Below are 25507 nucleotides of genomic sequence, written 5' to 3'. Positions count from 1 at the left end.
TATTGCTAGGTGAATCGAGATTTGCGTGGGGACTGAGGGGACTGAGGGGACTCGGGCCAAGTTGATCCCTTTTTACTATGATGATGATTGTTATCATTGAATGATGATTATTTTGCGCAGTATACGTACTCGTACAGTAACACAGTGGTAAGTACGAAGTAGAGTTCAACAGTATTGCATTGAGCACAGCACAGCAGGGCACACAGCAGGGCACGACTAACATGCAGCACACAGCACACAGCACACAGCACACACCAGACACACACGAGATGGTTCTACAAAACACAAGCCGGATCGTCTGGGTGCCACCCCAAACAAGGCGGTGTAGGCTTGTAGGTTTTGCCTGTATGTATGTAATCAGCAACTCTGAACGAGGCTGTCCGTCTCTGTGTCCACTGTCCACGTCTTAAGTCCCAAACCTTCAAGTCCGGTTCTCCGTACTGCCTATCCGGCTAGGTGGAATTATCGCCGAATGCCACGGAGCCGCAGCCCACAGTAGCCCAGACTTCCAGACTCCCAGACTCCCAGAGCGCATCAGGACCCGAACGAAGTCGCTGCCCATCAGGGACTGAACAGCAGCCACCGTGTCATGGTGCCATGCGCTAAAAAGGGCGTTCCAAGTGGACATCCCTCACGTTGTTCTGGCTTCGGGATGGTTGACTCAAAAACTGGGTTTCTGTGTGTGCTCGGTACTCCGTGCTTCTTCTTGCGCACAGCGGCATTTCTGACTTTTGGCCTCTTGAAAGCATGTCTCTGGGCGTGTGTGTGCGTGTGCGTATAGTTCCGCTCAGGCCCATCCCATCGCCATCGGAATTGGGCAGCAAACTCTGCTTGAAGGCAATGGCAAGGTCCGAGACTGCTCGGACGAATTGTAATTTCATCATCATCTTCTTTTTTCCTTCTTTCTCCTATTCTAAAATTTTCCATTTTGCCATTGCCATCTAATGTTTTGTGGGCATTTTGTGGGCTTCTGCGTCGTGTCGTGTCAAGCATTTTCGGTTTCCTTCTTTAGACTTTTGGCCATGTATTTCGTACTTCGGCCTGACTAAACCGTCACGGTCACGGCCAACGGACTAGTGTCGGCGCTCGCATGGCCAGCAAACGCCTCCGCCAATGTCACCAGTACCGTACCGACTTCGCAGCGCCGTTTGTACCAGTGGAACGTTTGACCCCATACTTCGTATCTTTAACTTTTCCCACGGCGGCGAAGAGTCCCGGAACTTCGGGTCCCGCTTGATTACCAATTATGCCAGTTTCTTGTCACTTCTTTTTTTTCCCTTTGTTCTGCCACGCTGCAAACTGTGTCTCTCCTGCTTCGGAGGCGTTTTAGCCTGGGCGGCAAACGGGCTGGCGCGGGACATGCTCGATTGGGCAAACAGGCAACGCGAATGTCTCAGCTCCGTGCGTGTGCTTTTTGCCTTTTCCATTGAAATTGGCGCTAGTCAAGCTTTTTGCGTCTTGATGGGAAACCCGAACAAACGTTGTTTCATTCTCCCAGCACGCCGGGTCGGTCGAATAACTATAACTATAATTATCCTTCGCTGCCGGGTTTCTGGGACGTCCTTCTTGGCTTTTTTTCTTTCTCTTCTTTTTTACTTCTCCCCCAACATCTCGCACGTGTCCACCGCAAAAGAGACTTTCCCTCTCGACTGATATACAACCAAGCCCGGTCTAAACGTCGACGGTTAACTCTCTTGCCAGCGTCCCGAACCTGACACGGCCGACTTGCGCCTGGTCTACTGTACTGTACTGCTTTTGATACCGCTACGCCCTGGCCAGCAGGGAACCCCCCTGTCCCCACGAGTGTCAGATTGCCCAGAAGAGCGGCTGCGTCTCGCTGAGAACCCCCTCTTGGGACACTACAGGCAGACTCTAGACGCACGAGAGAACTCAAGCTCACACCCGCTTCTTGGCCCCCACACACGGACCGTACGCCAAGCCGTCAAGCCTGCTGGGAGTGTGTGTGAAGAGCAAGGATCCCCCTTCCTGGCAGAGCCTGATCGTGGATCGATACTCCCGCCCACTCTCCACCGCATATATTGGTTTTGGTAGTGCTGTACTACTACGAGTACTTGCACTTGTACTATATGCAGACCTAGGTTATTACTTGGACGCCTCGAGTAATTTGCCTTGCTTGCTTTTGTTTCTATATATACGCTACCCCGGACAAGTGCGTGTATATATACGCCATACCCATACCCCGGTCACTGACGCACGCCATTCCATCCGACACCCACTCGTACAAGCTCCTCCCCAAGTTGCTCGTACACGCCCACGCATATATGACCATCGCCCCGACCACCACCGCTCAGTTACCAAGTACGATGCTGTCTGTCTATCCCTCTGAGATCCAGTACCAGCAGCACCTCAACCACTCTCCCATCCGCCCCATGCCTCACCGCCAGCCTGACGTCTCGCTCGGCTACGCCAGCATGAGCAATCGTCACTCCCATCACCACCACGCTTCCAAGGCCGCCGCTGCCCAGCAGCACCAGGCCCAGCAGGATGCTGCCGTTGCCCAGGCCCTCGAGATTGCCAGGGAAAGCCCCGATGGTGCTTCAGATCCCACCGTCAGCAAGATCTTGGAGTTGGCTCTGTCACAGATCTGGGGCAAGGTCCAGGCCCAGCCCGACTCCTATGTCATGACCCGCGATGAGTTTGCCGTCTTCAACTTCTTCCAGCACCGCTTCCAGGGCGACAAGACAGCCGTCAAGGCGCGCAAGCGATACTGGGATCACACCAGGGCATGAGCAATTGGCCATTGCCCCAAACAGGCGATCATCCGCCCTCAATGCAGAAGCGTGTGATATCATTGTCTCTCTCCCCTCATTCAAACTTTTTTTTTTTTTTCACATCCCATCACCACGCTTTGCTCCATTGAGCCACCACACTGGTCGATCCTTTGGATCACACCTTGCGCTCTTCATGGGACGGCCGCCCTCTCCATAACATACACGGAAAAACGAAAGCACACGACGAAGGAAAACAAAAAATCTCCCAAAAAAGAGTTCGGTCACCCACCTGGAGGAGAAGATCCTGCAACACCACCCGCACCAATGCGGCTGTGAGCAGGGCTTCCTACCAGCATATTCACCATTACATTCACCATTACAACAAACATTTTACTATCATCATGATACCATGACCAAAAAAAGTTACGGAACGTGGCAGCCTTTTTACACCTGCCACTATCAACTTGTCAACTCACAAGAATTTTTTCCTGTGAGAAAAAACTCATGACTTTCACGCTACACTTCCATCCTTACCTCGCAATGCATATGCAAGCAACTTCTGAGCAATGTCTCAAACCGCCAATTGGCACGCACATATGCACTACCCAATTTCTTCTTCACTATCTCCCCCCCTTTTTTTTCTTCTTCATTTACAGAAACCACTTTTTCCTTTTCGTCATTTGTGCGATCGCTGAAAGGCGGGTCCCACAAAGGGCGATATGAACCACATAAGCCCGCTAAAGAGTCGGACGACCTTGTTGCCCCTGGCGCTGCCTCCGCCCCTAAAGGTTAGGGCCTTTAGGGTCGCCTATACAGCCAAGCGTCAGCAAAACATCCAAGATGGGAAACTCGACTTTACCCGGCGCCGCCTGTTCGGGGACCTGAATCTCCTGGCTAGCCCCAGGACCTTTGCATACGAGATGGAGATTTAGTACAATCTCACATGTCGAGGCGATCTCGCTGCTTCTCCTTCGCTCCTTCGGATGATGGCCGATTAGCAGCATCGCTAACACTAAAGGCGAGCCTCCGGAAGCTAAGGTGCCTAGCCTTGCTTACATGGCGAAAGTCGAGACCATTCCCTGATGGACATGATATTTCATGACTATCTATCTTGGATGTTTGGAAGGATTTCCCGCTCGATGCAGTGTGGATTATGTGGATAAAGGTGGAAGGTTTGGTTGAACGGGTGTTCAAAAAAGATTGGATTGGTGTTTACAATATAGCTTGATGCTGTTACGAATTTCCTTTACATAGATACCAGCGAAGGACCTATAGACTTTTGATTTTATTTTTTACTTTCAATTGATACATCTTACCTTATATCTTCTTCTTCGCCGCTTGAGTGATACCACTGTGAATGCTCGGGTGGTTTGAACTTGACTTGTCTTGTCTTGTTGCTTCATATACTTGTTCCTCTACACAGAAGCCTTTCCTTGAATAAGGATAGCACGGTCTAAGTGTCTTACATTACGACTTGGCACTACAGGACTGGTTTTGTCGTAGTGTAGATGACAATATTTGGAGTTGAGCTTGGAATAAGAAGTGTGATTATTACTCAAGACGTATAAGACGGGTCGTCTCCAATCCTCCTACAAATTGCACAGAACACGTACCATCTCACCGCTACACATTTCATCCTATTCTATTTCATGCTGTTTACCCTTTCTGTACATGTTCAGGAAATATTTCCTGCCCTTTCTACACGTCCCAAGTCTTAGATGCACAACTTATCCCCAATGCCACAGCTCAATGCCCTCACGCGCATCGGCATCTCGATCAACCATCGGCCTCTCTATCAACCTCCACCAACTAAAGAACTGAATCATCTAGTGTCGCTTGGAAATTTGCGGATATTCGGTGCCACTTCCACGTTGGGAGAAGTTCCCGCCATATCTCCGATTCGCAAGCTTTGGAGGCGCGCCTGGGCGGAGAAATGCATTTCACTCTCCCTTTTAACACGCGGCTATTTCTACGCTGCGGCAAACTCGTTGCCACTATTCGCCGACTGTCTGCGGCATAAACTTCGCCCTACCTGAAGAGAGAGAGTTTGCACTAATTGCTAGCCAACACGTTGAGAGAACTGTACTTTCGTTCAGCGGCTGCCAAGGGAATAACTAAGAGAGACGCAACACGTTTTTTGCTAATTTGGGAAGTTGTAAATAGAACGGAGGTCTCGGAAGAAAGGAAATAACCTTTCATTCAGCCTCATGGGTGGCATTGGCATATTATTGTTCAATGTAGCTTCTACTTGCAACTTTTTGCGAGTCAACTTTATTATGAATAGACGAATCACGTAGCATCCAGGGCGACGCCGCATATCGGAATCAAAATCTAGTCTTTTGTTTCAGCGAGAGATAGGGTTTGGGCTAATGGTTCTCTTCGTACATTACCAAGCACGAGAAGGCAGCGTTGGTACACAGTTCCAAACTTTTTACAACAAACGAGATGTGGCAACTCCCGGTGTATGAAAGAAGCTATGAGAGATTGCTTACCGAATTGAAGAGAGCTTCCTGCTAAGACAAGTCCTACTTGTACTTGATAGCTTTGACACTTGATTGAAACGTTTGTCTAGCTACCGACAACGGAGAGGAGAGCAAGGCAACGACATTGTCAAGCGCCAGGATTTCTTAGTTTCCCCCATTAACTGCGGAACTCCGATATTCTCACCAGAATATCTGACCCAGAATACTGGTTCTTAGCATCGCTCCAGGAGTCTGGTAAACCACGTAACCGGATATCAGCAACGTGGCGGGTACGCGATCGGATCTTCGGGAATCTGCCAAGATATCTTGGGAGAGATGATATGTCATCCACCACATGAATCCCATCCTCATCTACGTGACGTGGATGGAATATACGCACATAAAGATGGGTGACAAGCTTTTCCAGCCATCATATGGCTGGTGGTCCGCCAACCGGAGATGGTGGGACACGCACGCGACCACCTTGATTCCACGCAACAGCCCAAACTCTTTATCATCAATGGGGCTTGTCCCAAGCTGAAGGTGGCTCATGAATGAAAGGCAGAAAAAAAAAAGCCACGAAACCCTAGCCACCACGTGGGACCGGCAACTTTACCCGTTGCCCAAAGGCCGGGAAAGTAGCTGCTTGATTCAGAGAGCATGGCCTCGGTGGGCCTCGAAGAATCAAGCAGACGGTTGAGCAGAGTTTCAGTGTTCTTCAGCCACAGTAGCCATCGCGCAATGTCATTTTACGAAGCCTTGTGGGGACCTTGCCCTCGGGGACCTTTTGGGGTTGCGTCGTCATGACGGCGAGGGAAGCGATGACAAAGTTCCAGTAAAGTTACCTGAAACATTCTTTCTTCCTTTCTTCCGTTTGTAGGGCCGGTATGGAGAAAATTGGGGATTCTTCGGCGAGTTCAGGCTGTTGTGTGCCTCTTTGACGGGGATGTAACTGGTTTTGGGTTGGATGAGGATGAGGATTCTGGCATAAATACCACTGTGATAGAGTTCTATTAAAACGAGCACAGACGTTGCCACAGCTTCCTTTTGATAAGGCTATTCAACTGTGGATGACCCCGTTTATGTCCGAAGACCACCGAAGAGCTCCGGTTAAGTCCCCGGAACTCGGAGCTCGGGGCCGGCGGAGGACAAGCGAGGCTAGCCGGAGTTCATCTTATTGAGAAACATTCATGAGATCCATAACGGAGGACTGTTTATCCGGATTACTCTGCTAGACTTCACAATTTGTTCTTCCTCTTGGCATCCTTCTGCTCTGATTGGCAGTTGTATCTTACTTCTGGCTCAGCTGAGGTTGTATGAAATGGTCTCATGGGCTGATCGGAGCGGTGCAATGATTGGCCATTCGCATTTGTTCACATGCTGTGCCCAATACACGTAAACAACGTTCTGAAACAAGAAGACGGATGAGGATACGAACACGAGAACGCGCTTCACCTCCAACATTCCCTTCGCATCACATAACGTCGGCAGTTTATTCGCCAAAGTGCTCAGCTGGATCCGTTTCGGGCGTGGAAAAGCTTCCCGACCAATGATGGCGATGACGACATGGATTTGTCCCTGGCCAACGAGCAGCCGCGCGACTATTCCCAACCAGGGAGATCTGTCTCATGTAGGGTCTAGCTGCAGCCAATGAAGCCAATCCGCACACGCAACAGCACCAGAACAGCTTTTTTGCGACAATGCGGCAGACAAGACAATTGTGTCACAACAGGTGAAGATTTGAGACAATAACTGGTGGCTGTATTTTATTTTTAATTTTTTTTATCTTTGTGATGAAGGATGCTTTTTGCTGGGCTGTCTCGCTTGAAACGAGTGTGACGTCAGGGTGTTTTAAAGGGCATTTTTAGACTCTCCCAAACATAACTCTCTGCCAAAAGCAAAATGCAGCCAGCAGTCACAGGCAAAAACAAGCTTCACACTGACACTTTTGATCGACGCCCGGATGCAAAACGTCATGCAAGCCCTCAACAAGTGCCGAGAACTCCGGCAGCACAAGACGCATGAAGCTACACCTCCTTCGTTTGGCATTTTGAGACACGCAAGAGGTACCGTCTCTGCCAATCGCGGAGCAGCTGTACTTTGTTTTTGTCGTTTTCGTGTTGTTTTTTTACCCCCCAGCTCCCAGCTTACCTTAAGAGCAAGTAGATCGAAGCTCCTCTCCCCCCACACGTCACTGCCCGCCCATCTCACCTTATAAGCTTCCTTTCCGTGGTTGCTCGGTCGACACTCTTGCATCACGCCTTTCCCACTCGAATCGCTTGCGTCTCTGCCTCGACGATTCTCGTATGCAGCGTCGTGTCTTTTTTCTGCTTCAATTGAATCCGTAACAATTTTCCATTCCAAGCCAAACACAACATCGCCAGCATAATACAACTTAGCTCTTAGGTGCTTCAACACTTATTAGCTTCGCTATCGTGTTGCTTCACCGATTGTGCCGGTAGCTCCCATTGCACGGACAGGCATTTGCGCCGATTGAAAAAGAATCCCGCAGACAGAAGACACGCCCTCCCCCTGCCTGGTCTGCGGAAGATCAATCCCACAATTCGCGACTGACTGTTGGATCGCCAATTGAATTGAATCAAACCAAAATCAACATCAACACAGTAGAAATCGAAGCTTGGACCTCACCGCCACCATGTCCAACCTCTTCAAGATCATCCTGCGTATCATCGCACTCATCTGGACCCTGCTCATCACCGCCCTCATCGGAAATGTCATCGCCGCCAATGTCAACGGTCACATGAAGACCATCAACTTCACCATGTTCGTCGCCGCCTGGTCGTGGGTTGCGCTCCTCTACGGCCTGCTTGCAGTCTTCGTTGTCAGCCTTGCCGTGCCCCTTGCGCTCGTCTTCTGGGACGGTCTGGCCACGCTGCTCACCTTCATCTGCGCCATTGTGTTGGCCGCCGAGCTGCGAGCTCCCAACTGCGGCAACATCTCCGGTGCTCACTTGCCCAGTGGCTGGATCGGCTTCGGTTCTCACCATGATGAGAGGAGGTGCCGTGAGATCCAGGCCAGCACTGCGTTCATGTGGTTCCTCTGGGTGTGCTTCAGCTTACTCTTGGCCATCACCATCCTGGATTCTAAGGGCAGCGGCGGGTTTGGCGGGTCGATCCGCACGTCCCGCTCTTCGCGATCATCTCGGCCTGCCATGTCGCAGGTCTAAGTGTGCTCGACGAGGAGCATCCACTGTCCTTTCCCCTCACATCCCTCGCTCTTTCGCTATGAGAGGAACATTGTTGTTGATCAACAGGATCTTGTCCCCGGTGGATCATCTAGCAACTGAGGGAGCTAGACTTAATGCGAAGATGTTCTCTCAATTCAACACATGCGAGTAGAGCTTTGTCAAGAAGAAACCAACATGTTTAATGGGTGTCAAGTTGATGGGTTTGGGCGGGTATATGAAGTTACGCTGTATTAGCACATACATTTACGATGGGCAATATTCGGTATTGGATTGGTATTGCCAAAGGTTGGCAGGAAAGGGACAGTATTATGGAAATGATAACTAATGTAGTAATTGAGGGATGAATAACAAAATCATGTTTATATATACATTCTTCGTTGCCCATTACCATTCCTCTTCATGACACCTCATGTGCTACAATACACGTGGCGTTGATCCTGGCAGTAGGGTTTCCCTCGTGCCTCCGGTGTATATGCAAGGCTTTTCATCATACATTTGGCCGAAAAGGTGGTAGTGGCGCCTCTGATGTTTTATCGGATTGACGTTTATATATCGAACCGCAATCAATCTATACATTCCCAGCCTGTGAAGACAAGCAGTCGATCCAAAAACGCCGAATGATTCTTAATCCGACTGACGGCTATAAAGTGGCGGCAACAGCGCCAGCAGCATTGAACGACTTCTTGTTCGTAACTTGCACGTCTACGTTGTGCACCCAGTTCATGTACTTACCCCAGCCTAAGCGCAAGAACAATCATCAGCAGCTGAGCCATATAGAGAGAATAAGAAGCAGATGTCAGGTCCGGCACAACTCACTCCAATAAGCAAATTTGCGGCCAAAGAGCTTCCCCATCCACGGCACAAGAATCATGGTGAGGAGGAGCTGGAGCTGCTCAAGGCTGCGGTCCCATTCTGCCTGCGCCTCGGAATCGGCCTCGGAGTAGAGATCGCTGGTGGATTCGGAAGGGAGAGAATCGACGTCGTCCTTGTCGTCGGTGAGGGAGGAGGCGTGGAGGTCGACGAGGGACTCGTCTGAGGCCATTGCGATGAGGTTCCGAGGGGAAGAGAGAGGATTGAGTGGTTGTTCTATGGAGGAGAGGGAGAGGGAGAGGGAGAGGGAGAGAGACCCGGTGGGAAGAACGAGAGAGCGCTTTACGGCGTCGTCGGAGATCTTAGGCCATGAATGCAGACGAGGGCGACTGCTGGATCTGGATTGTCTCTGCGGATAGACGTCGTGAACGGTCTTGGGCCTCGCAATCGCAGTGGAGCTTGTTCCGATCTACTGATGCCGAAGGGCGGCTGCAACTGGCCCACCTCGGGAGGTTTGCAGCGCTGCAGTTCAGTTCAGTTCAGGCCTGAGGTACGTACCTGGTACAGCACTGCCGGCTGGAAGAGGAGCAACTTCAATGGCACAGCAGCTGTTATCTTATCGTGCACTGTCAACTCACGTGACACCCCTCCTTCTTGGTGTGACTCCCCCGTGCAATCAGATCAGTGCCCAGCAGCTCCGTGAATATCGGCCCAAACAAACGGCCCATGACATGACGTGCAGCTGACTCAAACTCAACCTTTTCACTCAGCGCTGCTCACTCAACATTTCCATCTGCAGCTACAACAAGGACCAGTGAGCCTCTGCAGGAAACGCCATCGTCGTGCAGATACGCGCATATTTGGCTGCAAAGCGTCAGCCATCGCCCGCCGACTCGACATCTCGGCGCCTATAAGCGTCCAGCTTCAGTTATCAAGCAAGCAGCGACGCAAGGAAGGACAGCGATTGAGACAGACGCTGCGCACAGAGAGGGGCCTTTTCTCTAGTGAGCAGACCTGAGCTGTCAAAAGGAGGGCAAGCAAGACAAAGGCAAAAAGCCTAGAAACCACCGCAATCATGGACAACGAAGTACTGGTAAGTCTGACGTCCGCCACCTCACACTGCACCACTACAACCAACCAAGAGAGGTGTCTCCGTTTTCATGGAAACCTTCTTTACCTTCTGGACCAAGAAAGCTAGCCCTGGCGTTGCCACTCCAGCTGCTCTGCTCTCCCTCTGCTTTTTCCTACACCATTTTTTGCCCCTCTCTTCTTCCCACAGCCCACAAGGTTCCAGCACCGGCCACGCAAAAAATAGCCCCAATCACTGCAAATTTACCCCACCAACACTCACCGCGGACATTTTGTTCATCCACCCGATGATTCTTCCTCCCTTGTCATACCTCTGAGTCACAGCCTTTGCCATTTAGACGGCATCACAAATCACCAGGCATCATCAGTACTGTACCACTCCCCAGCCTAATCCCTTTTGAGATTTTCCTTTTTTTGCCTTTGCCTTTACCTCTGTTAGACTTTTCAATTCCATCACGAGACAAGCCATCCAGCATTGCTAACGTTTTCCCTCTGTTTTTCCCCACTACGCAGGACCAACTCGAACGCAAGCCCTCCCGTAAATCCGTTGCCTTCACCGACGAGCAACTAGTAGTCGAGACCGACGGCTCAATAACCATCATGAGTGCTGTCGAGGAACCCAAGGAGACGGCTCAGTCACACACGCCTCGTACGCCGCCTTTGTCTGCCGCCCTCGAAGCATTTGCTGATACTTCATCTCAAGCCGCCGCCGACGAACTTGCCCCTCCCGAAGATGGCGGCCTTGACTTATCTCTCCTGAAAAAGAAGAAGAAGAAGAAGACGAAGGTTGAGGGCGTCGAAGCCGATGCCGATGCTGAGGATGGCGCTGCCCCCGCCGAAGATGGAGGTCTCGACCTGACCATGAAGAAGAAGAAGAAGAAGGTCAAGAAGGCCGAAGGTGCTGAGGAAGATGAGTTCACTGCCAAGCTGAAGCAGCTCGAGGTTAAGGACGCCGAAGAGGCCGAGGAGGCAGCTCAGGAGGATGAGGGTGACATGGAGACTGGCACCGGTGTCTGGGCCCACGACGAGTCCAAGACAATCCCCTATACCATGCTGCTCTCCCGCTTCTTCACTGTTCTATCACAAAAGAATCCCGACCACTCACTCAGCGGCACCAAGAGCTACAAGATTCCTCCTCCCCAGTGCATGCGTGAAGGCAACAGGAAAACTGTCTTTGCCAACATTGCCGACATCAGCAAGCGCATGAAGCGAACCGAAGAACATCTCACCGCCTACCTGTTTGCCGAATTGGGTACAAACGGCTCCGTTGACGGAAATAGGAGACTGGTCATCAAGGGTCGATTCCAGCAGAAACAGATTGAGAACGTCGTCAGAAAATACATCAGTACGTCTATCCCGTCACGCACAGGCGGTGGGGCGGGCCTCATACTGCCCATCCCGGGTCCAAGACTAGGATCCTCTTCACACCTACCACCACCTCTTACTCTTCCATTTCCCATCCACTTTGTCCTCTTTCTTGAATCTTGGTAAAATAATATCATACTAACTAGCTGTTTCTCAGTCGAGTACGTTACCTGCAAAACTTGCAGGTCCCCCGATACCGAGCTCAACAAGGGTGAGAACCGTCTGTACTTCATCACCTGCAACAACTGCGCTTCACGACGAAGTGTCACAGCCATCAAGACGGGTTTCTCTGCCCAGATCGGCAAGAGAAAGAAGATGCAGGGTTAAAGTTAGCCCTGCTTCTATACGCGTGCGTATGTATTCAATATCCAATAAGGTGCTTGATTTTCAAAGCGATGTTTCTGCAACGGCAAATTCTGCCTTATTGGATCGATTTGAGACACCATTTCGGTTTTCATCCTATGCCCTTAACATGGTGTCAAACAGGGCGTGAACGGGAGTATCAGGCTGTGGGAGGACTGAGGGAAAAGCGGTAAGCCCAAGATGCAAGGGCTAAAAGGCTGTGTTTATATTGGGGAGGGAAAGTACAAAGCAAGTTACTCTTGATCTACTATGGACATGGAACAGATGAGATACATAGCGGTCGTCATATGCCTAACGCCGAAATGATTTGACGTTTGACACAGAGCTGTCTCCTCCGGAATGACGAATGTCAATATCTAAATGTTCGTGCAGAGTTGTCATGTGCCCCGTAGTGACTCTTTACCCCCACTCCATTTCTTCAACGTTATCTAGCGTCTGTGCGAATTTGGCTTCCTTTATAAAGACAAAGTGTCATGATTTTCTGATAATAATTGCCATTCTTGTGTAAATACTAGTTACTGCTGGGCCCCTGCTGCCAACAGCTTCTCGACGATCTCTTGGTAACCTCTCTTAGCTGCAATCTTAACTATATGTACAGTCCGTCCCCAACGGTTATCAAAAGTAACATTAGCTCCTGCCGCCAACAGCGCCTCAACAATCCCCTGATGACCGCTTACAGCTGCTTCTAAGAGTGCAGTTTCTTTTGCAAAGCCAGTACCAGCATTAATATCGGCTCCTGCTGCTAATAGCGCTTCAACAATCCCCTAGTGGCCGATTCTGGCTGCTACCGAGAGTGCACTCTCTCCGAACATATCAGTAGTATTAACAATAGCTCCGCTTGCTAACAGTAGCTTTACCAGGGCCTCATGTCCGTTCTGGGCAGCATACCACAGAGGCTGTCGGTTCCAAGTATCTACCTCGTTTGGGCTATGTCCAAGTTCAAGGAGTATATCTGTGGCCTTATGCAATCCAAAGAACCCTGCCAAGTGTAATCCGGTCATTTTCGTCTGCATTATTTAACTGTGGTTGCTCTCAATAGCCATCAGCGCTTAACTCAATACCTCAACCTTGGCTTAGCTCTTGAGAAACTTAATAACTTCTTAACCCGCTTCATCCTTAGGAGGATAGTACCCCCAGCTGTGCGCAGCATAGCTATAGAACGGAAATAATTGCAATCGCTCCTCAAATTCCTGGTGTGTTTCACAAAATCCGGTCTCAAAAGCGCTAAATAAGAGATAAGTAATGCAAATTGTGGCAATTTAAACCTATGCAGTCGGGAACCATTATTTCTGCGTCCTCTCAAAGTATTCCTGAGTTGTATAGTGGACTAGTCGTATAATGTTGCTTTCTTCGTCGATAGTAACCAATCCAGCACATACCGAGACCATATCTTCAATCTCAACGAAATTTTCTTCATCTAATTCAGCCTTACCTACTTCTACTGCAAGTACATGCTGAAGCTCCTTTGTAGCAAATGGTCTTTTTGCGCAGGTAATCCATGATAGAACCAGCCATGCTAGCTCCTTGGAATCTGGATCCAGGCCCTTGATTCTCCATATAGCCTCTTCGTAAGCAAAATCATATGCTTTCTGCCCGGTAGGTAATTTTTCCAGGGTATTTTTAAACTGCTTTAATCTTTCTTTAGTCTTAATGGTTTCGAAATAAAGCTGTGCAAGGAGAAACCTGCGTAAATGTTATTTAGTACTAGTCTTTTTATATAATTGGAAAATAAAAACTCACATTCCTTTGACCACCTTTGCAATCTCTGTTGTAATTTCTTCACAACGTGCCTTTAAGAGTGCTGAACCACACTGCATTATCTGGCTCTCTAAATATTTTCGCACATCCTCATCATAAGCACGGATCTCAACCTCTTTGCTTCCCTTAAATTTATCCCTAATATCTGGGATAAACCTCGATGTCGCAAAGATGTTTACTCCATTATTCTTTCAAAGATTAGAGAGTTCCGAGATAAATCTCGCCCGGCAGCCACTGGATTCTTAGCATTCATCAAAAGCGTCAACAATTACAAAGATTCTTAAATGCATTAATGTCACAGACTAAAAAACTATTAAGATTTCATTAATAGAAGGGTGTATTCGTTTAGCTTTATGGCAACTATAAAGACTTTTAATACTCTCAGGCAGACAAAACTAACTTTCAGCTAGCTGTTTTAACACGCTTGCTAACAAATCGTCAATCTTCTACTCTTCCTACTTTTTAAAATTGCAGTAAATATAGGCAATGCCAATATTCAAGTTATTATAAAACTTTAAGCAAAGGTAATCGACCACAATTAACGTCAAAATAATCTTTCCTGCTCCTAGGATACCTAGACAAAACAGCGTTTACTTACTTATAACAAACCAGTCTTAGAACTCTACCGACTCAAGAAACTAAGTTCCGGTTTCCGGTTGCCGTCTGTTAAAGTAATCGCTTTACTACAGGCCGTAGTCGGTTCGTGTAAGCCAATTAAGAATTTCAACATCATCCTTTCTATCTAGCTTGGCCTTAATGTATGTAACGTCATTATAAACTACATTTATTATCAAAGATCTACCATCTACTTAACTAGGGAACAACTTACCCTCTTTAATTATGTCTCTCACTAGACGCTCTCCGTTAACATCACGTAGCTAAATATAGTGCAAAAGTTCCTTTGCAATCGCCGCAGCTACTACCGCAGCGTATTCCTACTAGTCCTTATTCTTTTACAAGTCGGCGTAGTCGCAAATACCCCGAATGACAATACAAGGGAAATTATTCATCAATCCTGCAGCCTCCATTTCAACGCACAACACATTCCCCTCATAACGCTAATCAAGGGTATCACAAAGCTCAGCGTCTTTAATCACTTAGTTACCGAAGGCAATTAAACCATAATGCACGCATATCTCTCTCGGCTTTCTTTCACCTCCCTCGGCCGCAGTAGTATGCAAAGGATCTTTAAGTGACTGTGACCAAGTATACCTGGACACGAGTCTCGGCCATCTCTGGCTAGTTCGTCTAAATACTCAGGTATCTTAGACCCGCTCAACTCATTCTCTGTTCTCAGTTTCATCAAAGCTGTACGGAGGAGAGCCGGTGGGTTATTCAACAATCCGATCTACTTAAATTCACCCCCTTTCTCTGCCTTACCGTAATCCCATTAAACTACCCCAGAATACCACCCCGTAGAAGCACTGACAATTACATCGCCAAGTCGAACCTTAGGGGCAATACCTCCTCCAATACCAACCATCAAGCCAAACTTGATTAATAGAAAAGTGGAGATCATCTATGTCGCAAATGTCGCTGCTGAGCTAGTACCGGTCTTACTTTAAGGCAAGCAAGCTATAATAATATTATGCTTACCGATTAACCCCAAGGTATATGTATTTGGGTCATTTGGCGGTTTAATAAGATTATTATGTCTCTTATTTAGCATAGCCGTGGCCGCGGTCTGCTTTTTAGATAACGCATAGACCCATCCCGCAGCGTAATCATCATGAGTTCTGGTCTTGGTAACTGTTTGGGCCGCCATCGTTAGCTATCACGGAGTTGACTAAGGCTCAATCCCAGAGGTGTGGAGTTGTGTTAGACTGGCCAAGCGGAGGTCAGAAAAAGCAAGACCGCAAAATGAATACGTACATACATTCAGTAATATGAGCACTTAACCAACTCGTTGAACGCCTATTCAGCCAGCACCTAAACTTTATTATATGTAGTAATAGTTATTAGAAAAATATAAATATAGTAGTAGTTACTAGAAAATTTTAACTCGTGGGTGTTTGAAATCTTCCCGGTCTCGGTTTTTCTGTCCTCCGCTTGCTGGCGTACCTTAATAAATACGGATAAATATTTTCACCGAACGTGAGAGGCTTTTCTGTAATAGGAAATTTGGATGCTTCAAGACGGGATTGGATATTCAACAGTCGAAGCTCTCAGCATAGCCATCTTCAACGTCATCAAACGTCTATGGTATCACAAACAACAATGCAAAACAGATTGATAACTGCCACTTCTTCTCTCGTCATCATAGCAAAACCTCAAGAACGAATGTTCTTCTTCACAGTAATAAGATCTTCCTCTGACAGCCCCAGAACCTTGGTCACGTAGCCGTCCCAGCCACCAAACTGCTCTTCGAGACCCCCGACAAAGGCAGTCCAGTACTGCGGCCGCAGCTCAACGAGGTTGTAGAAGCCTGGTACCTCCATATCGTTGGTGCCAACGCTATCCATGGCGAATCTTAGAAGCTTCTCGCGAGCGACTTCGGTACCGATTCGGGAAAGCATGTAGTCACGAACTGCATCGTCAGTCGCCGTGCCGGCGAGGTGGTGGAGAAGGCCGGCGAGAACTCCAGTGCGGTCACGGCCGGCTAATTCACCGTGTTAGTAACGAGGACGCAGCCCGTAGCCAAGAACAATTGCCTACCTGTGCAGTGAAAGAGAAATGGCTCCGCGGGACTATCTCTGATGTGTTCTAGGACCGCCTTGTATGTCGGCGCATAGGTGAGAGCAACCGCCATGTACTGGTCCTTCCAGGCGGCACTGCCGTCCCCCTTGGCGAAATCCTCCAAGCTCGGCGTCTTGTACTCTTGCGACCCAGGGAACCAGACATTCTCAACTCCCTCAATCTCGGGGTCAGGGCCGTGTTCTCGTTCGAGTGGCTTGCGAAGGTCGTAGATGTGGCGGACGTTGGCCTTGATCCAGGCCACGGTGTCGGGATCATGGCTGGCGTACTCTAGAGTGCCGCAGCGGAAGATGCGCCCAGAGGGAATCTTGCTGCCGGGCACAGCGCCGATATCACGGGCGTTGATGAGCGTCTTGCTGGGGATGAAGGGTGCAGAAGAGAGAATAGGTAAGAGAACTTCTGGAGAAATGGGCTTGTCTACACGAGTCCGGACGAGCTCATCGAGCTGGGCTGGTGAAGTCGGTGTAGCCATGGCTGTGATTTTGTTGGGTATCAGTCAAAAGTTCTGGACAGGAGTAGCTCGGCCGTGTTCTGAGTCTTTCTTGTTTATCTCCCAAAGAAGTGTTTATTCGCAGCAAGAGGTCGAGAACAAGGAGAAGTTGTAAGGATGAGAGAAGGAGAAATACGAAGTAATACGAAGTAATACTTTGATAGTTTGCTAGTCTAATTGCGATCAATGCGACAAACGGCAAGTCGCTACTCTGTCCTTAAGCTCTTTCCTTTCCCAGAAGATGCCATCACCATCGCCTGCACACGTGATTCACCGCCAAATTTCTACTTCACACATCACAATTATTTCAATACAAACAAACAACAAACAAACAGCAAAATCACTTGACAGTCGAGCAAACGAATCATCAACAGCCCTCGCAAAAAGGCTGTTGCGCAACCCCAAATCCCAATGAGGGGTTCTTCAACAGCCTGCCCCTCCTTTTTTCGGCGCCATTTCACCCCGCCATGCCTCCAACTCAATGCTAGCGTCCGCAAGCCAGTCCCTGATCAGCGGCAAAATAGCCATGGTTTTAACAAATCATAATCGATACCGAAATCCTTTGGCTAGAGATAGGGCGTCGCACTGCAAGGGACCAGAAAAATGTCTCGGACTACGGTCGGGATACCAAAAGAGAAAAAAAAAAAAGGCTTCTCACAAAGGCGCACTATCAACATTTCCAGGACCACTTTTTGTGCCCTTCATGTAAAGCATCAGCACTTTTGGCGTAAGCCATATGTCAGAGTGATTCCGAAACTATAAGAAGAAAATTGTATATAAGCACTAACTTGGAGGATAGTTGCTGTTTCGGGCCTGCAGAATCCATCCCAACTCTGAGAAAAATGGCTCTATCGCCGCTCCTTCGCTGGGGTTCCATTATCTCAGTTATTGCAGCCGCGGTGTTTGCCTACTCTTTCCAGCAACATCCGTTTCTCTTCACGGGTGTTCACAATGACCCTCTTCCAGTATATTGCTACCAGAGTGTGAGGACTCATGATGCCGCACATCCGTCTGCTGAATGTTTCTCGGTGGAGGATGGCATGATTCGCTACGTCTGGACCCAGGATAGCAGGGACTCTCTCCACCAAGTAAAAGGAGCCGACATTTCCGTTTCAGACGGCTATGCGATTCCTGGTCTTTGGGACGGCCACGGGCATCTATTACAGTATGGAGAATTTCTTCACTCGGTTGACCTTTTTGGCTCCAAATCGCTCGATGAAGTGAGAGATCGCATCAAGACATACCTTGCCGCAAACCCGGGAGCAGGCACGAAAGGCCAGTGGCTTCGTGGTATTGGATGGGATCAATCTGCCTTTGGACGCATGCCCACTGCTGTAAGTTGATGACTCTCATATAGAACTTAAACTCTCTTTGCTAATAAGTGATCTTATCATTGACTCTTAGAACGATATTGAGCAAGATGACGAACTCAGAGGAATCTTCATGATGCTGGACAGAATTGATGTTCATTGCTCATGGGTTTCACAGTCAGTGTTGAACCTCCTCCCGGAGGAGATCCCAGACGTTCCCGGGGGTGATATCATTCGTGATCCTGGCCCGGGAGTCTTCTGCGACAATGCCATGGACATGATCATGGCCCTGTGGCCGAAGCCCGGAGAAGAAGAAAAAGCCCGAGCCATCAAGTCGGCTATGAAGGAGTTGAACAAGGTTGGCCTGGTAGGAATGCACGACGCCGGTGTGACGGCAGACACCGCTCAGTTGTATTCAGAACTAGCGACTTCTCCAGACTGGACTGTCCGAGTCTACAGTATGCTGGAGTGTGCGAAGAGAAACACATTTTGCCCCGAAGCCACTCCTCAAATCACTCTTTCAAACGGAATGTTTGGACTGCGCAGCGTCAAGCTATTCGCTGGTGAGTTACTCAACTTCAAGGAGATCTGCTGCGGTGCTAACATTTCTCTCTTCTAATAAAGACGGAGCTTTGGGAAGCTGGGGAAGTGCCATGCTTGAGCCATATAGTGACCACCCCTGGACTTCCGGATCCCTCTTAATCAACGCGTCAGCCCTTACAGAGGTGACCAAAGCTTGGGCCAGAGAGGGCTTTCAAGTCAACATTCACGCCATAGGGGACCTGGCCAACCGCAATGCCATTGATGCCTTTGAAGCAGCCTTGAAGGAGCAATGTGGACAAGAAAATCTTGCCGATTGTCAATCCAAGCACCGGTTCCGCATCGAACACTCCCAGATTATCCACCCCGATGACCAGAAACGCATGCGCGCTCTCGGCATCATCCCTTCCATTCAGCCCACCCACGCCACCTCCGACATGAAGTACGCCGAGGAAAGACTCGGACCAAAGAGAACAAAGGAGGAAGCCTACCGCATGAAGTCTGTACTCGACATCAAACCCATCCTTGGCAGCGACTTCCCCGTCGAGCCACCAAACCCGTTCCAGGGAATTTACGCTGCGGTCACGAGGAAGAACCCGCACACCGGATTAGGGCCTGATCCAAATGACCCCTCACAAGGATGGCACACGCAAGAGACTCTCAGCTTGGATGAAGCGCTTATAGGCTTCACACAGAATGTTGCATACGGGGCGTTTATCGAGCAATATGCAGGCTCAATCAGGCGGGGTGCGTTTGCGGATTGGGTTGTGCTTGATGAGCCGCTGGAGGACATGGATGTCGAGAAGCTTCGCACACTCAAAGTAAGAGAAACTTGGGTGGCGGGAAAAAGAGTATACTCACGAGATGAGAAACAATGGCCGTTGTCAGATGCCAAGTAAGGGCAAATTACTAGGTGTGTACGCTCATCTCACAATTTTATTCTCACTCTCTGAGCCGCGCCCCTGGCATAAGATGTTATATGGACTCTAATAATGCCGTTTTTCGTGCAGAAAATAAGTTCACGACATACCCCTTGCAGTTTATGCACTGTACTTAGATGAAGAACGTAAATTTTTGGAAGATATAATACCAAATAGAAATCTCCTTCGATGGTGACGATCAAAGACAAAATCAAGCCCATATTGGAAATAACATAACACCCCGCTATTAACGCCATCTAAGCTGCAAAGCTCTTAGTTTATGCATCCGAATCAAAGAAACCATTCTCCTCTTCTCTCTGTGAATATCTTCATCTGAGCTCACTGTTTGGCAATCACTTTGCTCTCAAACCACTTGGCAAACTTGACAGTAGGAATGTCAACCGCTCTCCAGAAGATATCCGCCCACCACACAACCGTGGGAATACAAAAGCACGCCCCCAGGACGAATCCGGCATTATACCAGTAGCCTTGCACTCCGGTGACGCTGTATGCCCACTTCTCAAAGTGGTAGCCAACAACATGCATGGCTGGTCCGTGCATAAGGTAGAGGGCGTATGAGATCTTGCCAAAGTACTGAACCACTGGCAAGTTAAAGAAGCGTTGCCATCGATGTGAATGGCTCACAGCAATGATGAAAACGACGGCACCAGTCGACTGCCAATAGCGGTACCTTTCTTCCTTCCACCACTTGGGTATGAGGGAGGAGAGCCATATCCATCCAGGGGTGATTTCACCACGACCATCCGGCTGACACATCAAGTACAAGCCAAGAATGCTGAATAGGGCCCAGAAGATGGGCCACAGCTTGGTCTTGGTCGAGCGAGGCTTTTCTTCCATCGGCAGGGGTGGGTTAGATGCCGGGACGTGCGCACCACGGATATGATCATTCTCAGCAATGAGCATCCCGCAAAAGAATAGCAAAAGTTCCCATCGGCTGTTGCGATAGGTAACCAACATGACGAAGACAACAGTGAGCCATCTCACCGAAGTACGCAGGCGGGCAGTGCCGATAATGGTAAGAAAGAGGTACAGCGAGCATCGGAATTCAACGGGTATAGTCCATAAATGGACGTCATAAGCTGGAAAGAGAGTGTTAGTATGTATTTCTAGAAAACATGTTGAATATGGATCATTTCGTCTTACAGGTACTTCCACCAAACTTGTCCCAGCTGAAAACTTGGAGAAATCTAAACATATGTAATAGCCAATCCTTGTATTGAGCATATGCATGTTCCATGCGGGCTGGATGCGGCTCTACAATGTTTTTCATGTACTTTCGATCGTTGGCAAAATCTCGAGTCCATTCGTATGCGCCGATGCGCAAGAAACAAATAATCATGAAAGTTGAGATTGCAGTGGGAAGATATAAACGAATTCCACGTCGAAATATTAAAGAGCTCATGGTATTGGCGAAATCAGGCCAAGCTCCGTTTCGAATTAGTTTTATAGGTCGGTATGATAACGCATATCCAGAAATGACAAAGAAGACACAGACGGCCGGAGGGCCTTGGTACCAAAGACGAAGGAATGGCAGTTTGAGAATGTGGTAGTTGGTCTCACCGCAACCCCATCCCTCGGCGATAGTGAATGCTTGATAAAAGTAATGACAAAAGAAGACGAAGAGTGCTGCCAGACCACGCATGCCATCAAGGTAGGCAGTTGGAGCAAGTTTAGCCGGGGATATTTGCTCGCGAGCGTGACGACCTTGCAAGAAGCTAGGTGTGAGAAAAACAAGGAAGCGGACGGCAAGAATCCGCCATGGTGTTGATCGAATGTATCCGAAGGGTGCTTTCAGGGAATCAGCTGAAGGACTTAAAAGACCGAATTGAAAATGGCCGTCGGTATGGGCCGGAGTTGTGGCTATACCAGCGCCAGTCGCAGTACCAGTACTGCTGTCACTGACATCTGTTGCAGCATCCGAACCCCGTCTTTGGTCCAGTAGGCCCATCTTCTCTTCTGATGGTAAGTCGTTGATAGAACTGTGATGGTTCATTGCCAATCAATAAAACAATTATGGTTTGGGGCTCGTCCTGTACGGGGAGCAAGAAGACTCGAGGATATTGAGATACGCTCAATCTGTGGTTTCATGTAGGTAATGAACGGCTGCTGAAGCGAGTGGCACGATCCTTCCGCCGTTTTCTTTGGCATGTGTATACTCGTACAGGATCAAAGAAACGAAGGTGCACTGAAATCAAACTGAAAAACAGACTCAACGGGAAAGATGGTACAGGAGAGGCGAACCAGTCAGGGATTGAGGCAAGCGACTAGAGAGGGCAGAAGAGAGGTAACCCGGACTCTCTCTCTGTCGTTGTCTCTCCCGCGGATTGTATAAGAGGGATTGAAAATGAAAGGAAAGACAGGAATGAGGAAAGGAAAAGAAAGGGAAAACGAAGATAAAGAAGATAAAGGGGAGAGCATTTGTTTACATCGGAAATGAGAACAAAGAAGGAGCCGACTAGAAAGGAAAGGATGTGAAGCTAAAAGGCGAGGATCAGTGCCTCCTGCTCAGAATAGCTCCAGTACAAGGCGTTACCTTCCATGTCGATCCGTGTGAGATGCCCCTTCCGCATGCAGGTTTCGGATTTCCACATTTATTCAAGGCCTACCAATGTGTGGCTTGAGCAAGTGCTCGTACGAGACAAAGATTGTGACATGCGTCCCGAGTCCACTTTCCACTTTCCACTTTCCACTTTCCACTTTCCACTTTCCACTTTTCATGGCTTTATGAAGAAGGCATAGACCAGGTTGTGACATGAAAAGATACATGCAGGTACACAGTTACACGGATGTCTGTACGTAGGATCGGATGGCGTCGAGGAAAGAGCCGTGGGTCGTAGACGGGAAGTTGCGTCTCTTGCCGGTATCCCCAGATCTACAAAGGGTCCAAATGGGAATACCACTAGCTATTGAAAAATAAGAATAAAAAAATCTTAAAAGTGAAGGCAGTCTAGAAGCACCATCGATAAATCGGTTCCCGGTTGTGAAATTTCCGGTGGCCCGAAATGGTCGAACCATGATCGACGAGTCTCGCATCTCAACCGGAGGCGGAGACATATATATAACCACCAGTGAAACACATGGTGTACTGTCAATTGTTTCTTTTAAAACACAGCAGCTTTTTTATTCTGCATCTAACAACCACTGCTGCAATGTCCGAATGCTCCAATGTCGTCTCTCAGAGGGAAAAAAGGCATTGGATGGAGATGTTTGGGCCATGAATCGTTTGAGCATTCTTTCGAGCATCTGAAAGTTCAGCAGGGTCGGTCCCACGGCGCCACCGCTATTCATGCATCCACCGATCGGCGCATGACGGAGCATCGCTGGTGCTACTCGTGTCTCTTTGGCGCTGTTCCCTTCCTAAATGGACGCAAACATCCATGGCTGGGGCATGGAATACAAAGAGATGTTTGCCGTTGGCTCTCCTTTTTTGTTGTTGTACGAGTAAAACGGCTCAAGTGTTGTTGGTTTGCTTGTTTTCCCCAGAATTCCAAAATTACCTGCACCTAAACATATCTGTTTTCAGATCAGATGCAGAACCTGTTTAAAGGAATAATGAAGCAGCCAACTGCTATGTAACAAAGAAAAGTGTGTAGCACCCTTCGATTGTCTGCCGTCATCAAACAATCAAACCCCTGCCGCTTCATCAGCTACACCATGCAGAATGCCAGGGGCGGCTGAAAAGCATGTTGTTTGATCAACGTTCTTTTGGCTGAATCCAGCTGCAATAATTGGCTTCTCATCGTACGCTAACGGTAGTGTCCACCGACGCATCCTCGCATCTATCCATTTGAGCATGCCAAACTCGCGCCTCATGAGAAAGATAGAAACGGTGTCCCTGGAAAAAGCCCCCTGGACCCACGGCCGATCGCATTCGCCAGTTCCTCTTCGTATCCGTGGACGGTCCGTTGTCTGACCTACAGTATAACGCTGATTGCACCTTCTCCGCACAGTATCTCTTAAGAGTTCGTCTGATGATGGTACGTTGAACACTTCTCTCATTACCATGATTCAAAGTGCTATGCTTGGTCAAAATCTCATATGTGAAGTATGCTTCAGTAGGTACTTGTCATACCATTCCGACCCTGCCTATTCAGCCCGTACTAAAAGCCCCGGGTTCTCCTCGCTGTCATACTTGCCGGCGTCGATACCTCTCCGCACCCCAGGCCTTGCTGCTATGCGATCAATCCACTGTAGAAGATGCGGGAACTTTGGCCGCATGTCAGTTTCTTCAAAGAATCCCAATGACCGGTATCATCGAACGTGAGGCCAAGTGCCCATATCAGCAATACTATACTTTCCTACCCCATCGCCGGCGAGGTATTCGCGAGGCACTGCGGAATGGCCGTTATACTGCCCGCTGAGGTGAGATTCCAGCACAGAGTATATGCGAAGCATGGCCCTTTGGACATATTGCGCTGCATCTATTGTTGGTCGTTGAGTCCAGGTCCTTGAACTTTTCCCTTTGTCTTAAGACTGGAAAATATAAGTTTACGTACATGGTATAGGTTCTGCGGTTCCTTTCATAAAATGTCGAGCGTGCCCTTGCGCCGGAGCCGAAGAATGCCAGAAGAACAGCCACTGTATCGCCTGGCTCTTTTCGTGGGCAGAATGGAAGCCAAAGACGTTGCGTTCATCGTATTTCTCTTGTAAGTAGATGAGTATAGCCGAGCTCGCTATGACGGAAACAACAGTCTCCGCTTCAACGGCGTCTAGAAGGACAGGAATCCGGCCTAGGTGATGCCAGACTGTAAGAGCTTGCGATGTGGTGAAGGACATTTGAGAAATACCATTCGGGTTCAGCTGGAGGAACCAGCGTTTCTTCTGCTCGTCTGTTTCGAGGTCGATGAGGCGGGTGGTCCATGAAAGCCCATATATATCATAGAGCTCCTCTAATAGAATTTGCACCTTTTTGCCGTTTGGAGTGTTTTCTGTAAGCAGCTGGAGAGGATACTAGAATCGAGACATCGAGGTACTGTGTTAGTAGTTAAGCAGGTGCACTAGTGAGATACTACTATGTATATTAGTTAGCCATTGGCCTAGTTAATTAGTCAGTATGTTTAATAAGCATAATCAGTCATCCTAACCTATATTAGGTAGGGTAATACCTTAGTTAGTAAAGGAATAAACTCTTTTCCTTGCATTACTTTATCAACTAGTAGTAATTATAAACTTTAATCTATAATACTTATTACTAATATATTTTTTATTTATTAATTTATTTCTTTTTTTTTTTCAATTTAGTTACTATTAGATAAACCGCTAGTTAATTTATTAAGTGTTACGGATTCAGGCTATGCCCGCTCCCTATAGCTCTACAGGCCTTATATAGCTAGTTGAACTTGCAGTATGTTAGGGATAGCTAGCGGGCCTAAGGCTTAGCTACAGGGCCTTGGGCTAAGCTACAGGCTTTAGTCAGCAGCAGCGGCTGCTATAAAACAGGGCTTGTAAAGCCCTATAGCTAGATTTAATTAATAACCTTTTTTTAACTGTTTATATTAGTCTATAGCTATAAGCTATAGCTATAGCTATAAGAAAATAGAGCTTATAGCGGTTATTACAGTGGTCTTTACATCCCTATAGCTAGTCTATAGCACTAGCTATCACTAATATCCCCTATAACCCCCTATAACCTTTACAATCAGCTATACTTAATACTTGATCCTTCAACCTACCCTATAGCTTATAAGCTATTGCCTAATTAGGACTAGCTTATAGACCTTCTAAATAGCTATTGCTTAATTAGGC

The 25507-nt window shown here is 48.3% G+C and overlaps 9 protein-coding genes across 9 annotated transcripts; 4 read left to right on the top strand and 5 right to left on the bottom strand.

Annotated features, from left to right (window-relative positions):
* Positions 1 to 2462: 2462 nt before the first annotated feature.
* On the top strand, positions 2463 to 2744 carry M431DRAFT_60231 (hypothetical protein; the record flags this gene model as incomplete). The annotated part of the gene is made up of 1 exon (XM_024921560.1): positions 2463 to 2744. A coding segment is annotated over one exon (282 nt), but the record flags the coding sequence as incomplete, so codon positions are not given.
* Positions 2745 to 7850: 5106 nt separating this feature from the next.
* On the top strand, positions 7851 to 8381 carry M431DRAFT_89712 (hypothetical protein; the record flags this gene model as incomplete). The annotated part of the gene is made up of 1 exon (XM_024924053.1): positions 7851 to 8381. The coding sequence occupies one exon, from the start codon at positions 7851 to 7853 to the stop codon at positions 8379 to 8381; it is 531 nt and encodes a 176-aa protein (XP_024772503.1).
* A 661-nt stretch (positions 8382 to 9042) lies between these two features.
* On the bottom strand, positions 9043 to 9444 carry M431DRAFT_90327 (hypothetical protein; the record flags this gene model as incomplete). The annotated part of the gene is made up of 2 exons (XM_024924138.1): positions 9043 to 9140; positions 9219 to 9444. 2 exons carry the CDS (start codon positions 9442 to 9444, stop codon positions 9043 to 9045), a joined length of 324 nt encoding a protein of 107 aa, XP_024772502.1.
* Positions 9445 to 10287: 843 nt separating this feature from the next.
* On the top strand, positions 10288 to 11993 carry M431DRAFT_7323 (hypothetical protein; the record flags this gene model as incomplete). Its single annotated transcript, XM_024922112.1, has 3 exons — positions 10288 to 10305; positions 10815 to 11646; positions 11824 to 11993. 3 exons carry the CDS (start codon positions 10288 to 10290, stop codon positions 11991 to 11993), a joined length of 1020 nt encoding a protein of 339 aa, XP_024772501.1.
* Positions 11994 to 13121: 1128 nt separating this feature from the next.
* M431DRAFT_532520 (hypothetical protein) lies at positions 13122 to 13846 on the bottom strand (the record flags this gene model as incomplete). Its single annotated transcript, XM_024920864.1, has 3 exons — positions 13122 to 13219; positions 13409 to 13712; positions 13770 to 13846. The coding sequence occupies 3 exons, from the start codon at positions 13844 to 13846 to the stop codon at positions 13130 to 13132; spliced, it is 471 nt and encodes a 156-aa protein (XP_024772500.1). The 3' UTR covers positions 13122 to 13129.
* A 1951-nt stretch (positions 13847 to 15797) lies between these two features.
* M431DRAFT_510101 (hypothetical protein) lies at positions 15798 to 17133 on the bottom strand. The gene is made up of 2 exons (XM_024919410.1): positions 16443 to 17133; positions 15798 to 16386 (listed from the first exon to the last, which is right to left on the bottom strand). Exons 1-2 carry the CDS (start codon positions 16951 to 16953, stop codon positions 16058 to 16060), a joined length of 840 nt encoding a protein of 279 aa, XP_024772499.1. The 5' UTR covers positions 16954 to 17133; the 3' UTR covers positions 15798 to 16057.
* A 517-nt stretch (positions 17134 to 17650) lies between these two features.
* On the top strand, positions 17651 to 20040 carry M431DRAFT_510099 (hypothetical protein). Its single transcript, XM_024919409.1, has 4 exons — positions 17651 to 18305; positions 18376 to 18844; positions 18906 to 19734; positions 19832 to 20040. The coding sequence occupies exons 1-3, from the start codon at positions 17814 to 17816 to the stop codon at positions 19718 to 19720; spliced, it is 1776 nt and encodes a 591-aa protein (XP_024772498.1). The 5' UTR covers positions 17651 to 17813; the 3' UTR covers positions 19721 to 19734; positions 19832 to 20040.
* A 40-nt stretch (positions 20041 to 20080) lies between these two features.
* On the bottom strand, positions 20081 to 21755 carry M431DRAFT_90564 (hypothetical protein; the record flags this gene model as incomplete). Its single annotated transcript, XM_024924161.1, has 2 exons — positions 20081 to 20841; positions 20906 to 21755. The coding sequence occupies 2 exons, from the start codon at positions 21753 to 21755 to the stop codon at positions 20081 to 20083; spliced, it is 1611 nt and encodes a 536-aa protein (XP_024772497.1).
* A 2093-nt stretch (positions 21756 to 23848) lies between these two features.
* Positions 23849 to 24903, bottom strand: M431DRAFT_521947 (hypothetical protein; the record flags this gene model as incomplete). Its single annotated transcript, XM_024920483.1, has 5 exons — positions 23849 to 23968; positions 24023 to 24183; positions 24259 to 24492; positions 24550 to 24712; positions 24868 to 24903. 5 exons carry the CDS (start codon positions 24901 to 24903, stop codon positions 23849 to 23851), a joined length of 714 nt encoding a protein of 237 aa, XP_024772496.1.
* Positions 24904 to 25507: the final 604 nt, after the last annotated feature.

The sequence above is a fragment of the Trichoderma harzianum genome (assembly GCF_003025095.1).
Source record: "Trichoderma harzianum CBS 226.95 unplaced genomic scaffold M431scaffold_9, whole genome shotgun sequence".
NCBI lineage: Eukaryota > Fungi > Ascomycota > Sordariomycetes > Hypocreales > Hypocreaceae > Trichoderma > Trichoderma harzianum.
Note: the sequence above shows the minus strand (reverse complement) of the source record. Positions and strands in the feature narration are given on the sequence as shown.

Excerpts from the sequence above, each read along its gene's own strand:
- M431DRAFT_510099 (XM_024919409.1), top strand. The coding sequence starts at position 17,814 with ATGGCTCTATCGCCGCTCCTTCGCTGGGGTTCCATTATCTCAGTTATT. Across the intron at positions 18,306-18,375 it reads TTGGACGCATGCCCACTGCT|AACGATATTGAGCAAGATGA; the intron begins GTAAGTTGATGA and ends ATTGACTCTTAG. Across the intron at positions 18,845-18,905 it reads CAGCGTCAAGCTATTCGCTG|ACGGAGCTTTGGGAAGCTGG; the intron begins GTGAGTTACTCA and ends CTTCTAATAAAG.
- M431DRAFT_510101 (XM_024919410.1), bottom strand. The coding sequence starts at position 16,953 with ATGGCTACACCGACTTCACCAGCCCAGCTCGATGAGCTCGTCCGGACT. Across the intron at positions 16,387-16,442 it reads ATTTCTCTTTCACTGCACAG|CCGGCCGTGACCGCACTGGA; the intron begins GTAGGCAATTGT and ends ACGGTGAATTAG.